Source organism: Pseudophryne corroboree, chromosome 2 (assembly GCF_028390025.1).
Source record: "Pseudophryne corroboree isolate aPseCor3 chromosome 2, aPseCor3.hap2, whole genome shotgun sequence".
Classification (NCBI taxonomy): Eukaryota; Metazoa; Chordata; class Amphibia; order Anura; family Myobatrachidae; genus Pseudophryne; species Pseudophryne corroboree.
In genome coordinates, this window is record NC_086445.1 from 397,003,991 (window position 1) to 397,020,481 (window position 16,491).

The following is a 16,491-nucleotide window of genomic DNA, read 5'->3' on the forward strand; positions in this document are numbered from 1 at the left end:
GAATATGCTGCGTTATACAAGAAACTGCTAATAAATAAAATAGATCAGTGGTTCTCAAACTTTTTTGAATCACAGCACTCTGAAAGTATCGGAATTTTTTCCACAGCACCCCTAAACCAAAAGTTTCTTAATTTAATATTTCTTTCTAAATTTCTCAATAAGTCAGTTGTGTTTATAGGTCATCCTTGGGGTCAGTTATGTTGTGAGTGACAAGATTTGCTTCTGTTCTCCCACATATTTTATAATTGACTGCCACCAGCACTGGTTTTGCCTATTACACTGACCATAAATAATTTGAATTGGTCCTGGACCACCAATCCAAGGCACCCTTAGAAGTGTTCCGGGGCACCCCTGGGTGTCATGGCACACAGTTTGAGAACTACTGGTCTAGATTTTAGTTGGGGGAAGGTGACATGGCCAGAAAAATCATCCGTCCCCATATTCTTGGCAAATAAAAGAAAATGCATGTGTCCGAATTGGTTTCCAACAGCGAAGTGTTGTGGGTGCCCCCTTTCCCCCTCCTGTGAATCACTTCACATCTTGAACCAGAGTGCGCTGGTAAGTTCAGATTTGTGTGTTACTGCACCTGTCCATGGCGCTAAGGTAGAGCTCTATGAAAGCGGTTGATTGGCATGGATGAACTTCAGGCTAGGGTGATGTCCCGTTGTGTACAGCACAGATAAAGAAGGTGTTGTCCTATAGGGGATAACCTCATTTATTTATTTTTTACTAAACAAAGTACTACATTTTGCCAACCTGAGAGTCTTATTGGGTGAGACACTTTGCGTGAGACACCTGCCGTGTCTATTTCCACGGAGGCACCCGGTGCAGTGCATATGGGTAAAGGAGAGCCAGACCACACTGTGTGTGTGTGTATTATATATAAAAAGAAATATAATGAAAGCTGCATACTTTGTATATGTTCTGTACAAAAAACTTTATTTTACAAATGACAAAATAACGTGCACTAGGATTCATTTGATTTTATATCAACTGGCTGCAACTTTTTACGAATCACCAACTGGCCCAGGCTATTCAAATAGGTGTCAGACATATCTTCCTCTGTCGGAAGCCCATACGGCAGTTTAAGAGGCTGAACCCTGTAAAAAGGACAAAATTACAATGTTATTGATATGTAATATCTATTGTGCATCTTCACAATCATCTTAAAAGTTTGTGACTTCCTAACAGAGAAGTGGGCAATTGTTTTAGTTGGGGGGGTTAGGGTAACTGTAGAGAGCCATATAAGGATTTTTGTGTTTACAATGTAAGAAGTTGTGCGGGGCATTGATGTGGGAAGTTCTGCTCTTTGTTACTTTGTAGCATACTCCTGGCTTATTCATTGTGCACAGGACAGATGTGGTGGGGAAATTCAGGGTCACTGCAGGTCCATCTCAGCCCATCTCGTTGCAGGCTGTGGTAGGCAGTGGGCTAGACACAATAGCCTGGTGGCCTACATGTGGTTGCTGAGAAAAAAAAAACACTTCACACATAGTCCTCCTCTTTCTCTTCTTCGATCAGTCTAGGACAACTCAACCGGCCAGTTAACTCCCACTTATGTTTATTCAGCCACTCACATAATGTAAAAACCTTTGCCAGGCAACATCCTGCTCCTAGTATTTCTTGGATGCCCTACATTAATGGCCAAAATCACAGGTGTGATAAGATCACAGAGAGAGAAAGAATAGCAGGTACATGCAGAGGCTGCCCAATGGGATGGTGCGAATAAAAACAATTGCACGGGCGAATGCAAGGCGATTGACAGGAAGAGGGAACTGACCGTTTTACAGGAGTGTCCGGAAAAATGCTGACAGGATCAGGCGTTTGGAGGGGTGTCCGACGTCAGCTCCGGCCCTGAACACCAGGAAACCATCGCAACGGCTAAGTCAGTCCTGGGATGAGCAGATACTGTACAAACTGATGTTTGTGCAGCTCTGCTACAAATGCGATCACACACACCATATACCCTCCCCCTGTAGGCAGCGACTATCTGATCGCAGGGATGCAAAAAAATGCACCCTAGCGATCAGGTCTGAATTACCCCCAAAAACCATTCAATCATGAGTTAAACTGGTGGTGATTCAGTTAGTGAATCTTGGCACTTCAAACAGGACAGGTTTAAAATGTGCAGAGTGATTTAGCGTTGGGAGGGGCGTGTCCTAGTCAAAGTCTACATTGCAGTGTATAAATAAATCTGTCCAGTGTGGGCTACATGCAAAAGCCTTGCATGCAAATATATGAATAAATGTATTTTCACCCCACCCTTTGCAGTGCAATATGGTTTGTCCAGGTGCAAAGTTGCTCCATTTTTTGTTTTACTTCATTCCCAACACTGAACCAGCCCAATTACAGGGTGTGTAAAATCAAGCAACCGTAGGGGGAAATGATTTCACAGTAAATGCTGGAAGGGGATGCTGCTCTGTGCTTCACAAAAAATGGGCATTGCTAATCATGTTCTTAAAGACCTTTTGCGATGTTTCCCATGAAATTGCATCACAGTTCTGAACGTTCGCTTGCAATTCTGGAATACTGAGTGGGTGAGCAGCATCCTTCAGGTACTTCCACAAGAAGAAGTTGAGGGGTGCCAACTGCCAAGTCCAGAGATTGCGCCAGCTACAACCCCCATTAGAGCAGTTGTCCTGGAAAACATCCAAATCTTCCAAGCAAGCCATCTTATTTATAACTGTATGGACTATGACATTGACCTGTTGAAATCACATGTTCTGCAATCTCTCTGCTGGCAACGTGTTGACAAATCCTTGCACCATCGTTCTGCATCAGTCACAGTTCACCGTCTTGGATGAATGTTAGGAAGATGCAACTACAATACGTGCCTTGGCACACCAGACACCAAGAAGAAAACAATTACATGCGTTTGCCCATACGGTAGCGTACCTTTTTGAATACCCTGTATTTGAAAGAAATCTGCTTGTACTCTATTGACAGAACTTTTTCAGATGTAGGCTGACACGTTCTAGCAAAATTCAGTGCAGTAAGACAGGTGTGTGAAAGGCTGTCAACAGTAAAAAAAACTCAGAAAATCCTACAGCTGATTACAGAGTTCAATCAAATGAATTGTTTCAAATCAAGTTATGCCACAAAAATAAGATTTTACTTACCGGTAAATCTATTTCTCGTAGTCCGTAGTGGATGCTGGGGACTCCGTAAGGACCATGGGGAATAGACTGGCTCCGCAGGAGACATGGGCACTTTAAGAAAGAATTTATATTCTGGTGTGCTCTGGCTCCTCCCTCTATGTCCCTCCTCCAGACCTCAGTTAGAGAAACTGTGCCCGGAAGAGCTGACAGTACAAGGAAAGGATTTTGAGAATCCAGGGCAAGATACATACCAGCCACACCAATCACACCGTATAACTTGTGATAACCTTACCCAGTTAACAGTATGAACAACAACAGAGCATCAGTTCAACCCTGATGCAACTATAACATAACCCTTATTTATGCAATAACTATATACAAGCATTGCAGAAGAAGTCCGCACTTAGGACGGGCGCCCACCATCCACTACGGACTACGAGAAATAGATTTACCGGTAAGTAAAATCTTATTTTCTCTAACGTCTTAGTGGATGCTGGGGACTCCGTAAGGACCATGGGGATTATACCAAAGCTCGCAAACGGGCGGGAGAGTGCGGATGACTCTGCAGCACCGATTGAGCAAACACAAGGTCCTCCTCAGCCAGGGTATCAAACTTGTAGAACTTTGCAAAAGTGTTTGAACCTGACCAAGTAGCCGCTCAGCAAAGCTGTAATGCCGAGACCCCTCGGGCAGCCAACCAAGAAGAGCCCACCTTCCTTGTGGAATGGGCTTTTACTGATTTTGGCAGCGGCAATCCAGCCGCAGAATGAGCCTGCTGAATCGTGTTACAGATCCAGCGAGCAAGTTTGCTTTGAAGCAGGAGCACCCAGCTTGTTGGATGCATACAAGATAAACAGCGACTCAGTTTTCCTGACTCTAGCCATTCTGGCTACATAAACCTTCAAAGCCCTGACCACATCCAGTAACTTGGAATCCTCCAAGTCACGAGTAGCCACAGGCACCACAATAGGTTGGTTCATATGAAAAGATGACACCACTTTTGGCAGAAATTGTGGACGGGTCCGCAATTCTGCTCTATCCATATGGAAAACCAGATAGGGGCTTTTATGTGACAAAGCCGCTAATTCTGACACACGCCTAGCCGAAGCCAAGGCTAATAGCATGACCACCTTCCACGTGAGATATTTTATCTCCACGGTTTTAAGTGGTTCAAACCAGTGTGATTTCAGGAAACTCAACACCACGTTAAGATCCCAAGGTGCCACTGGAGGCACAAAAGGGGGCCGAATATGCAGCACTCCCTTTACAAACGTCTGAACTTCAGGTAGAGAAGCCAGTTCTTTTTGAAAGAAAATGGACAGGGCCGAAATCTGGACCTTAATGGAATTAAGCCATATACGGTGATAATGTTGAGCAGTCACGTCCTTCCTAGCCTTTATCAGCGTAGGAATAACCTCATCCGGAATGCCTTTTTCTGCTAGGATCCGGCGTTCAACCGCCATGCCGTCAAACGCAGCCGCGGTAAGTCTTGGAACAGACAGGGCCCCTGTTGCAACAAGTCCTGTCTTAGAGGCAGAGGCCACGGGTCCTCTGTGAGCATTTCTTGCAGATCTGGATACCAAGTCCTCTGTAGCTTTTTGTTGAGGCGGGATGCCATCATGTCCACCTGTGGCAGTTCCCACCGACTTGCAATCTGCGTGAAGACTTCTTGATGAAGTCCCCACTCTCCCGGGTGGAAGTCGTGCCTGCTGAGGAAGTCTGCTTCCCAGTTGTCCACTCCCGGAATGAACACTGCTGACAGTGCGCTTACGTGATTCTCTGCCCAGCGAAGAACTCTGGTGGCTTCCACCATCGCAACCCTGCTCCTTGTGCCGCCTTGGCGGTTTACGTGAGCCACTGCGGTGATGTTGTCTGACTGAATCAGAACCGGTTGGTCGCGAAGCAGGGTCTCCGCTTGACGTAGGGCGTTGTATATGGCCCTTAGTTCCAGGATGTTGATGTGAAGGCAAGTCTCCTGACTTGACCACAGACCTTGGAAATTTCTTCCCTGTGTGACTGCCCCCCACCCTCGGAGGCTTGCATCCGTGGTCACCAGGACCCAGTCCTGAATGCCGAATCTGCGGCCCTCGAGAAGGTGAGCACTCTACAGCCACCACAGGAGAGACACCCTGGCCCTGGGGGATAGGGTGATTAACCGATGCATCTGCAGATGTGATCCGGACCATTTGTCCAGTAAATCCCATTGAAAGGTCCTCGAATGGAACCTGCCGAAGGGAATGGCCTCGTATGATGCCACCATCTTTCCCAGGACTCGCGTGCAGTGATGCACCGACACCTGTTTTGGTTTTAATAGGTTTCTGACCAGTGTCATGAGTTCCTGAGCCTTCTCCATCGGGAGATAAACCCTTTTCTGGTCTGTGTCCAGAATCATGCCCAGGAAAGGCAGACGAGCCGTAGGAATCAACTGCGACTTTGGAATATTTAGAATCCAGCCGTGTTGTCGTAACACTTCCAGAGAGCGTGCTATGCTGATCAGCAACTGCTCTCTTGACCTCGCTTTTATGAGGAGATCGTCCAAGTATGGGATAATTGCTTCCGCAGGAGTACCATCATTTCCGCCATTACCTTGGTAAATATTCTAGGTGCCGTGGAGAGACCAAACGGCAACGTCTGAAATTGGTAATGACAATCCTGTACCACAAACTGAGGTACGCCTGATGAGGTGGATAAATGGGGACATGAAGGTATGCATCCTTTATGTCCAGAGACACCATAAAATCCCCCCCTTCCAGGCTTGCGATGACCGCTCTGAGCGATTCCATCTTGAACTTGAACCTTTTCAGGTATATGTTCAGGGATTTTAAATTCAATATGGGTCTGACCAAACCGTCCGGTTTCGGTACTACAAACATGGTCGAATAATAACCCCTTCCTTGTTGAAGGAGGGGAACCTTGACCACCACCTGTTGAAGATACAATTTGTGAACTGCAGTTAACACTATTTCCCTCTCGAGGGGGGAAGCTGGCAGGGCCGATTTGAGGTATCGGTGAGGGGGCCTCTCTTCGAATTCCAGCTTGTATCCCTGAGACACAATATCTATCGCCCAGGGATCCAACTGGGAGCGAACCCACATGTGGCTGAAATTTCGGAGACGCGCCCCCACCGGGCCTAGCTCCGCCTGTGGAGCCCCAGCGTCATGCGGTGGATTTTGTGGAAGCCGGGGAGGACTTCTGTTCCTGGGAACTAGCTGTGTTGTGCAGCTTCTTTCCTCTGCCCCTGGCAAGAAAGGACGCACCTCGGACTTTCTTGCCTCTTTGTGATCGAAAGGACTGCATTTGGTAATATTGTGCTTTCTTAGGTTGTGAGGAAACATATGGCAAAAAATTTGACTTTCCAGCAGTAGCTGTGGAGACCAGGTCCGAGAGACCCTCCCCAAACAATTCCTCACCCTTGTAAGGCAAAACCTCCATGTACCTTTTTGAGTCGGCATCACCTGTCCATTGCCGAGTCCACAGGACCCTTCTGGCAGAAATCGACATAGCATTTATTCTAGAACCCAGTAGACTAATGTCTATAAGAGCATCTCTCATATATAGGACAGCGTCTTTTATATGCCCCAGGGTCATTAATATAGTATCCTTGTCTAAGGTATCAAGTTCCTCAGACAGGGTGTCTGTCCATGCTGCTACAGCACTACACACCCAGGCCGACACGATCGCTGGCCTCAGTATGGTACCTGAATGCGTATAAATGGACTTCAGGGTACCCTCTTGCTTTCTATCCGCAGCATCTTTGAGGGTGGCCGTATCCTGTGACGGCAGGGCTACCCTCTTCGATAAGCGTGTTAAAGCTTTGTCCACCCTAGGGGAGGATTACCAGCGTAACCGGTCCGTTGGCGGGAAAGGGTACGCCATAAGCATCCGTTTGGAAATCTGCAGTTTTTTATCTGGAGATTCCCAAGCCTTTTCACATAACTCATTTAGCTCGTGTGAAGGGGGAAAGGTTACCACCTGCCTTTTTTCCCCATACATATGAACCCTCTTGTCAGGGACTGGGGTTTCCTCTGTGATGTGCAACACATCCTTAATTGCTATAATCATATAACGGATGGATTTAGCCAATTTAGGCTGTAACTTTGCATCATCGGTCAGAATCCATGTCGGTATCTGTGTCAACAATTTGGGATAGTGGGCACTTCTGAGACCCTGACGGCCTCTGCGACATAGGATCAGGCACGGGCTGAGACCCTGACTGTCCTAAGGCTTCAGCTTTATCCAACCTTTTATGCAAGGAATTAACATTATCATTTAAAACCTTCCACATATCCATCCAATCAGGTGTCAGCGCCGTCGGCGGAGACACCACATTCATTTGCTCCCGCTCTGTTTCCACATAGCCTTCCTCGTCAAACATGTCGACACAAGCGTACCGACACAACACACACAGGGAATGCTCTTTTTGAAGACAGTTCCCCTACAAGGCCCTTTGGAGAGACAGAGAGAGAGTATGCCAGCACACACCCCAGCGCTATATAACCCAGGAATAACACATAACTTAATGTTAACCCAGTAGCCGCTGTTTATATTGATTTTTGCGCCTAATTATGTGCCCCCCCCCCTCTTTTTACCCTCTTCTACCGTGTATCTGCAGGGGAGAACCTGGAGAGCTTCCTCTCAGCGGAGAGGAGTGCTGAGGAAGAAGCCCCGCCCCCTCAGCGGCGGGCTTCTGTCCCGCTTCAATGTACAATTTATGGCGGTGGCTCATACATATATACAGTGCCCAACTGTATATATGTGTACTTTTTGCCCCCCCCCCCCCCCCCCCCCTGCGCCCTTACAGTGACCGGAGTATGTGAGGTGTGTGTGGGAGCAATGGCGCACAGCTGCAGTGCTGTGCGCTACCTCAGTGAAGACTGGAGTCTTCTGCCGCCGATTTCGAAGTCTTCTTGCTTCTTATGCTCACCCGGCTTCTGTCTTCCAGCTCTGCGAGGGGGACGGCGGTGCGGCTCTGGGATCGGACGACGAGGGTGAGATCCTGTGTACGATCCCTCTGGAGCTAATGGTGTCCAGTAGCCTAAGAAGCAGGACCTATCTTCAGAGAGTAGGGCTGCTTCTCTCCCCTCTGTCCCACGATGCAGGGAGTCTGTTGCCAGCAGAGCTCCCTGAAAATAAAAAACCTAACAAAATACTTTCTTACAGCAAGCTCAGGAGAGCTCACTAAACAGCACCCAGCTCGTCCGGGCACAGATTCAAACTGAGGTCTGGAGGAGGGGCATAGAGGGAGGAGCCAGAGCACACCAGAATCTAAATTCTTTCTTAAAGTGCCCATGTCTCCTGCGGAGCCCGTCTATTCCCCATGGTCCTTACGGAGTCCCCAGCATCCACTAGGACGTTAGAGAAATGGGTGGTTATATGCATTTATTACCGCTCCAAGACAATTTCCTACTGATTTTAGGTGGAATTTACTAAAGCATAAAAATAAATTGCACAAACCTTACTAAGTGCTTGACAACTTTAAGCCGTCTGTTGACTGATGGGATGTTCTTGTGTACAACTGGATTGTGAGCCTAAAAACAAAGTATTCAGTGATACTGTACTCAATATATAGATGAACAAACTGTGTACAAGTCACTGAAGAAGAGTATGAATCAAAGCACTGGGAACATAGATGGGGCTAGGGGAAGAGGATCCGGCTTGTGAGCTTACATAGGAGCAGGAAAGTGTGAAATGGGAAGGATACATAGAGACATGGAGTAGAGGTAGAGGAGAGGAGTATAAGAGTACTGGTAAGCTTACAGGAAGAAGGGTATTGTAGGTGCATGTTTAAAGCTGGGGAGACTAGTAGAGTATAAGTGAGGGAATGACGGGCTCAGAGAAAAGGCGAGCATCAGAAGAGGTGAGGTGAAGGTCTAGGAAGCAAAGAGAGATTGTGAACATAGTGGAAGGAAGTGTGTGTGTGTGTGTGTTTGTTTGTTTGTGTTGTATGCTTGGGTGAGGATTTTCAACTTGATTCTGAAGGGGATAGGAAGAGGCAGACACCATATGGCAAGAGAAGAAAATGGGACAAACAGTAACATTAAAAGAGTGAAAGTGGTGAGGAAGCCAAATATACAACTATATAGGTTGCTATTTTTGCTATAAAACCCACGAGTTCTTGTATTAATGTTGCCTTAGAGCAGGTTTAGACAAAGGCTGCTTTAGAGGAACAGTCCTCAGTGAATAAGAAGTCAGTCAAGATACATAGGGGTATATTCAATTAGGGTCGAAAACTGCCACCTGTCGAAAAATAAGAATTTACTTACCGATAATTCTATTTCTCGGAGACCGTAGTGGATGCTGGGGTTCCTGAAAGGACCATGGGGAATAGCGGCTCCGCAGGAGACAGGGCACAAAAAGTAAAGCTTTAGGATCAGGTGGTGTGCACTGGCTCCTCCCCCTATGACCCTCCTCCAAGCCTCAGTTAGGATACTGTGCCCGGACGAGCGTACACAATAAGGAAGGATTTTGAATCCCGGGTAAGACTCATACCAGCCACACCAATCACACTGTACAACCTGTGATCTGAACCCAGTTAACAGTATGATAACAGCGGAGCCTCTGAAAAGATGGCTCACAACAATAATAACCCGATTTTTGTAACTATGTACAAGTAATGCAGATAATCCGCACTTGGGATGGGCGCCCAGCATCCACTACGGACTCCGAGAAATAGAATTATCGGTAAGTAAATTCTTATTTTCTCTATCGTCCTAGTGGATGCTGGGGTTCCTGAAAGGACCATGGGGATTATACCAAAGCTCCCAAACGGGCGGGAGAGTGCGGATGACTCTGCAGCACCGAATGAGAGAACTCCAGGTCCTCCTTAGCCAGGGTATCAAATTTGTAGGATTTTACAAACGTGTTTGCCCCTGACTAAATAGCCGCTCGGCAAAGTTGTAAAGCCGAGACCCCTCGGGCAGCCGCCCAAGATGAGCCCACCTTCCTTGTGGAATGGGCATTTACATATTTTGGCTGTGGCAGGCCTGCCACAGAATGTGCAAGCTGAATTGTATTACACATCCAACTAGCAATAGTCTGCTTAGAAGCAAGAGCACCCAGTTTGTTGGGTGCATACAGGATAACAGCAAGTCAGTTTTCCTGACTCCAGCCGTCCTGGAACCTATACTTTCAGGGCCCTGACAACATCCAGCAACTTGGAGTCCTCCAAGTCCCTAGTAGGCGCAAGGCACCACAATAAGCTGGTTCAGGTGAAACACTGACACCACCTTAGGGAGAGTACTGGGGACGAGTCCGCAGCTCTGCCCTGTCCGAATGGACAAACAGATATGGGCTTTTTTGAGAAAAACCCCCCACCAATTTGACACTCGCCTGGCCCAGGCCAGGGCCAAGAGCATGGTCACTTTTCAAGTGAGATGCTTCAATTCCACAGATTTGACTGGTTTTAAACCAATGTGATTTGAGGAATCCCAGAACTACGTTAAGATCCCACAGTGCCACTGGAGGCACAAAAGGGGGTTGTATATGCAATACTCCCTTGACAAACTTCTGGACTTCAGGAACTGAAGCCAATTCTTTCTGGAAAAAAATCGACAGGGCCGAAATTTGAACCTTAATGGGCCCCAATTTGAGGCCCATAGACACTCCTGTTTGCAGGAAATGCAGGAATCGACCGAGTTGAAATTTCTTCGTGGGGCCTTCCTGGCCTCACACCACGCAACATATTTTCGCCACATGTGGTGATAATGTTGTGCGGTCACCTCCTTCCTGGCTTTGACCAGGGTAGGAATGACCTCTTCCGGAATGCCTTTTTTCCTTAGGATCCGGCGTTCCACCGCCATGCCGTCAAACGCAGCTGCGGTAAGTCTTGGAACAGATATGGTACTTGCTGAAGCAAGTCCCTTCTTAGCGGCAGAGGCCATAAGTCCTCTGTGAGCATCTCTTGAAGTTCCGGGTACCAAGTCCTTCTTGGCCAATCCGGAGCCATGAGTATAGTTCTTACTCCTCTACGTCTTATAATTCTCAGTACCTTAGGTATGAGAAGCAGAGGAGGGAACACATACACCGACTGGTACACCCACGGTGTTACCAGAACGTCCACAGCTATTGCCTGAGGGTCTCTTGACCTGGCGCAATACCTGTCCCGTTTTTTGTTCAGACGGGACGCCATCATGTCCACCTTTGGTATTTCCCAACGGTTCACAATCATGTGGAAAAACTTCCCGATGAAGTTTCCACTCTCCCGGGTGGAGGTCGTGCCTGCTGAGGAAGTCTGCTTCCCAGTTTCCACTCCCGGAATGAAACACTGCTGACAGTGCTATCACATGATTTTCCGCCCAGCGAAAAGTCCTTGCAGTTTTTGCCATTGCCCTCCTGCTTCTTGTGCCGCCCTGTCTGTTTACGTGGGCGACTGCCGTGATGTTTTTCCCACTGGATCAATACCGGCTGACCTTGAAGCAGAGGTCTTGCTAAGCTTAGAGCATTATAAATTTACCCTTAGCTCCAGTATATTTATGTGGAGAAAAGTCTCCAGACTTGATCACACTCCCTGGAAATTTTTTCCTTGTGTGACTGCTCCCCAGCCTCTCGGGCTGGCCTCCGTGGTCACCAGCATCCAATCCTGAATGCCGAATCTGCGGCCCTCTAGAAGATGAGCACTCTGTAACCACCACAGGAGAGACACCCTTGTCCTTGGATATAGGGTTATCCGCTGATGCATCTGAAGATGCGATCCGGACCATTTGTCCAGCAGATCCCACTGAAAAGTTCTTGCGTGAAATCTGCCGAATGGAATTGCTTCGTAGGAAGCCACCATTTTTACCAGGACCCTTGTGCAATGATGCACTGACACTTTTCCTGGTTTTAGGAGGTTCTTGACTAGCTCGGATAACTCCCTGGCTTTCTCTTCCGGGAGAAACACCTTTTTCTGGACTGTGTCCAGAATCATCCCTAGGCACAGCAGACGTGTCGTCAGGATCAGCTGCGATTTTGGAATATTTAGAATCCATCCGTGCTGTTGTAGCAGTATCCGAGATAGTGCTACTCCGACCTCCAACTGTTCCCTGGACTTTGCCCTTATCAGGAGATCGTCCAAGTAAGGGGTAATTAAGACGCCTTTTCTTCGAAGAAGAATCATTTCGGCCATTACCTTGGTAAAGACCCGGGGTGCCGTGGACAATCCAAACGGCAGCGTCTGAAACTGACAGTGACAGTTCTATACCACGAACCTGAGGTACCCTTAGTGAGAAGGGCAAATTTGGGACATGGAGGTAAGCATCCCTGATGTCCCGGGACACTATATAGTCCCCTTCTTCCTGGTTCGTTATCACTGCTCTGAGTGACTCCATCTTGATTTGAACCTTTGTAAGTGTTCAAATTTTTTTAGATTTAGAATAGGTCTCACCTAGCCTTCTGGCTTCAGTACCACAATATAGTGTGGAATAATACCCCTTTCCTTGTTGTAGGAGGGGTAATTTGATTATCACCTGCTGGGAATACAGCTTGTGAATTTTTTTCCATACTGCCTCCTTGTCGGAGGGATACCTTGGTAAAGCAGACTTCAGGAGCCTGCGAGGGGGAAACGTTTCGACATTCCAATCTGTACCCCTGGGATACTACTTGTAGGATCCAGGGGTCCTGTACGGTCCCAGCGTCATGCTGAGAGCTTGGCAGAAGCGGTGGAAGGCTTCTGTTCCTGGGAATGGGCTGCCTGCTGCAGTCTTCTTCCCTTTCCTCTATCCCTGGGCAAATATGACTCTTATAGGGACGAAAGGACTGAGGCTGAAAAGACGGTGTCTTTTTCTGCAGAGATGTGACTTAGGGTAAAAACGGTGGATTTTCCAGCAGTTGCCGTGGCCACCAGGTCCGATGGACCGACCCCAAATAACTCCTCTTCCTTTATACGGCAATACACCTTTGTGCCGTTTGGAATCTGCATCACCTGACCACTGTCGTGTCCATAAACATCTTCTGGCAGATATGGACATCGCACTTACTCTTGATGCCAGAGTGCAAATATCCCTCTGTGCATCTCGCATATATAGAAATGCATCCTTTAAATGCTCTATAGTCAATAAAATACTGTCCCTGTCAAGGGTATCAATATTTTTAGTCAGGGAATCCGACCAAGCCACCCCAGCTCTGCACATCCAGGCTGAGGCGATCGCTGGTCGCAGTATAACACCAGTATGTGTGTATATACTTTTATATGATATTTTCCAGCCTCCTGTCAGCTGGCTCCTTGAGGACGGCCCTATCTATAGACGGTACCGCCACTTGTTTTGATAAGCCTTATCCACCCTAAGGGGTGTTTCCCAACGCGCCCTAACTTCTGGCGGGAAAGGGAATACCGCCAATAATTTTCTATCGGGGGGAACCCACGCATCATCACACACTTCATTTAATTTATCTGATTTAGGAAAAACTACAGGTAGTTTTTTCACATCCCACATAATACCCTCTTTTGTGGTACTTGTAGTATCAGAAATATGTAACACCTCCTTCATTGCCCTTAACGTGTGGCCCTAATAAGGAATACGTTTGTTTATTCACCGTCGACACTGGATTCAGTGTCCGTGTCTGTGTCGACCGACTAAGGTAAACGGGCGTTTTAAAAACCCCTGACGGTGTTTTTGAGACGTCTGGACCGGTACTAATTGTTTGTCGGCCGTCTCATGTCGACCTTGCAGCGTGTTGACATTATCACGTAATTCCCTAAATAAGCCATCCATTCCGGTGTCGACTCCCTAAAGAGTGACATCACCATTACAGGCAATTGCTCCGCCTCCTCACCAACATCGTCCTCATACATGTCGACACACACGTACCGACACACAGCACACACACAGGGAATGCTCTGATAGAGGACAGGACCCACTAGCCCTTTGGAGAGACAGAGGGAGAGTTTGCCAGCACACACCAAAAAACGCTATAATTATATAGGGACAACCTTATATAAGTGTTTTCCCTTATAGCATCTTTTTATATATTTCTAACGCCAAATTAGTGCCCCCCCTCTCTGTTTTAACCCTGTTTCTGTAGTGCAGTGCAGGGGAGAGCCTGGGAGCCTTCCCTCCAGCCTTTCTGTGAGGGAAAATGGCGCTGTGTGCTGAGGAGATAGGCCCCGCCCCTTTTTCGGCGGGCTCGTCTCCCGCTCTTCAACGGATTCTGGCAGGGGTTGAATATCTCCATATAGCCCCCGGAGGCTATATGTGAGGTATTTTTTTGCCAAAAAATAGGTTTACATTGCCTCCCAGGGCGCCCCCCTCCCAGCGCCCTGCACCCTCAGTGACTGCCGTGTGAAGTGTGCTGAGAGGAAATGGCGCACAGCTGCAGTGCTGTGCGCTACCTTAAGAAGACTGAGGAGTCTTCTGCCGCCGATTCTGGACCTTCTTCTCGTTTCAGCATCTGCAAGGGGGCCGGCGGCGAGGCTCCGGTGACCATCCAGGCTGTACCTGTGATCGTCCCTCTGGAGCTAATGTCCAGTAGCCAAAGAAGCCAATCCATCCTGCACGCAGGTGAGTTCACTTCTTCTCCCCTAAGTCCCTCGTTGCAGTGATCCTGTTGCCAGCAGGACTCACTGTAAAATAAAAAACCTAAGCTAAACTTTTCTAAGCAGCTCTTTAGGAGAGCCACCTAGATTGCACCCTTCTCGGCCGGGCACAAAAATCTAACTGAGGCTTGGAGGAGGGTCATAGGGGGAGGAGCCAGTGCACACCACCTGATCCTAAAGCTTTACTTTTTGTGCCCTGTCTCCTGCGGAGCCGCTATTCCCCATGGTCCTTTCAGGAACCCCAGCATCCACTAGGACGATAGAGAAAGATGGCAGTTTTCGACTTTTTAAGGTCGAATAGTGATTCCACCTATTCAATCCCATCAGTTTTTATTCGACAAGTGGGGGAGGGGAGCAGCGGGAGAACAGCCACGGGCATACAGGGGAGAGCAGCGCTACAGCACAGCAGCAGGATGTCTCACAGCCGCGCCGCTCACGGCAGCGTCCACCCGGCTCCAGCAAGTGAGGTCACGCTTGCTGGAGCCGGGTGGACACTGCCGTGAGGTCTGGCGGCTGTGAGACAACCTCCTGCAGTGCTACTCTCCTCCGTCTGCCCGCGGCTTTCTCCCCCCACCTATCCTCTCCTCTGGGTCCCTCATCTCAATTCGACTTTTTAAAAGTCGAATTGAGATGAGATTGAATAGGGGTTGTCGGATCCATTCCGACAAATGCATGTCGGAATGGATCCGACCCTAATTGAATATACCCCATAGTGTTGGGGCAGGTCATTTTTTGTTAAATAATAATTTCGCATCATATAGTCAAAGAAGAATCCAGTATTTCACAGATTTGAATTAATGCTTCCGCTACTACAGAAAATTAAGTAATATAAACTATACCTTTTGAAGTTTGAGCTCATCTATCACTTCCTTTTCCCAGTACGGTCTTCCCACAAAGGATCGTATCCTAGTGACAATATGTAACTTATGTGCTTGATCCGGATTTCCTCCATACTTCTCATGATCTTCTGGTTTTGGCTGAAAGGCCTACATAGAGAAATACATAATAGTATTATCTGGGTTTTTGTACACTGTTTAATAAACTCATTAAAGTGGTACATTTGTGTACATAATTTTCACGTGCCATAAACCTTGTGCTTAGATTATACCACTTATCTATACAGCCATCATATAAAAAGAATATTTGATATACACCACAAGAGACATTTTCAAATAAAAAAGACACCCGACCCTTCTACCTCCTTGGTCAAGTAACTAGACAGTTATTATGGGATTGTTCACCTTTGGCCTGATTCAGATGTGGACGGATTAGCTATTGCTGCTGCTCACATGGAAGCAGCACTGGTAGCTCTAAAACGGTAATGCAGCATCGGATCATTTGTGACACCATTGGTTCACTGCAAGACCCAAGGGTTGTGCAAGCCAGCCCGCCACACTGAAAACAAATAGGCTATGAAATCTCCATCACAAGACTGACAGCCTGGCCTCGTCCCTCCCCCACAACAGCTGTGACGCTCCTCCATTTTGGAACCTGCTCAAATTTTTCTATCTTATTTAGTTCAGGTCATAATTGGATGCAACAATTACTTATGAAAATCAACCCAACAGAACCGTCATTTTTATTTTCATATCTTACCTCCTGGAGAACACGCGACTTTGTGAACTTATGGCGGATCCAGCCAGTCCACACTAGTGACAATGCGGGGTGCTTTGTCAAAACCTGCATAACAGATTTCGTTCACTTAAGCATCGGCCATAGACAACGTAAAAAACATAGCACAATATTACAAATTTAACATTTAATAAAGTTTAGTAGTTAAATGGTAACACTTCTACAACATGGGCACTTTAGCTATTGTTAATATAAGCAGGTTCAAGTGTCTACTATATTAATTATGACACCAAAAACCAAACAAAAGTGCAC

The 16,491-nt window shown here is 47.3% G+C and overlaps 1 protein-coding gene across 5 annotated transcripts in view; it reads right to left on the reverse strand.

The window, feature by feature from the left end:
- Positions 1 to 922: 922 nt before the first annotated feature.
- The window catches only part of MRPL30 (mitochondrial ribosomal protein L30), a 40,899-nt gene continuing 25,330 nt past the window's right edge, over positions 923 to 16,491 (reverse strand). For 3 of the 5 annotated variants that reach the window (XM_063953364.1, XM_063953363.1, XM_063953365.1), the window contains exons 3-6: positions 16,204 to 16,287; positions 15,447 to 15,593; positions 8,553 to 8,626; positions 923 to 1,100 (exon numbers count right to left, since the gene is read on the reverse strand). In XM_063953364.1, coding sequence (XP_063809434.1) covers positions 968 to 1,100; positions 8,553 to 8,626; positions 15,447 to 15,593; positions 16,204 to 16,287 — 438 coding nt within the window. In that variant the 3' untranslated portion in view covers positions 923 to 967. Of the gene's footprint in view, positions 1,101 to 2,895; positions 3,014 to 8,552; positions 8,627 to 15,446; positions 15,594 to 16,203; positions 16,288 to 16,491 lie in introns of all 5 variants that reach the window. The other 2 variants (XM_063953366.1, XM_063953367.1) reach the window with 2 other exon arrangements.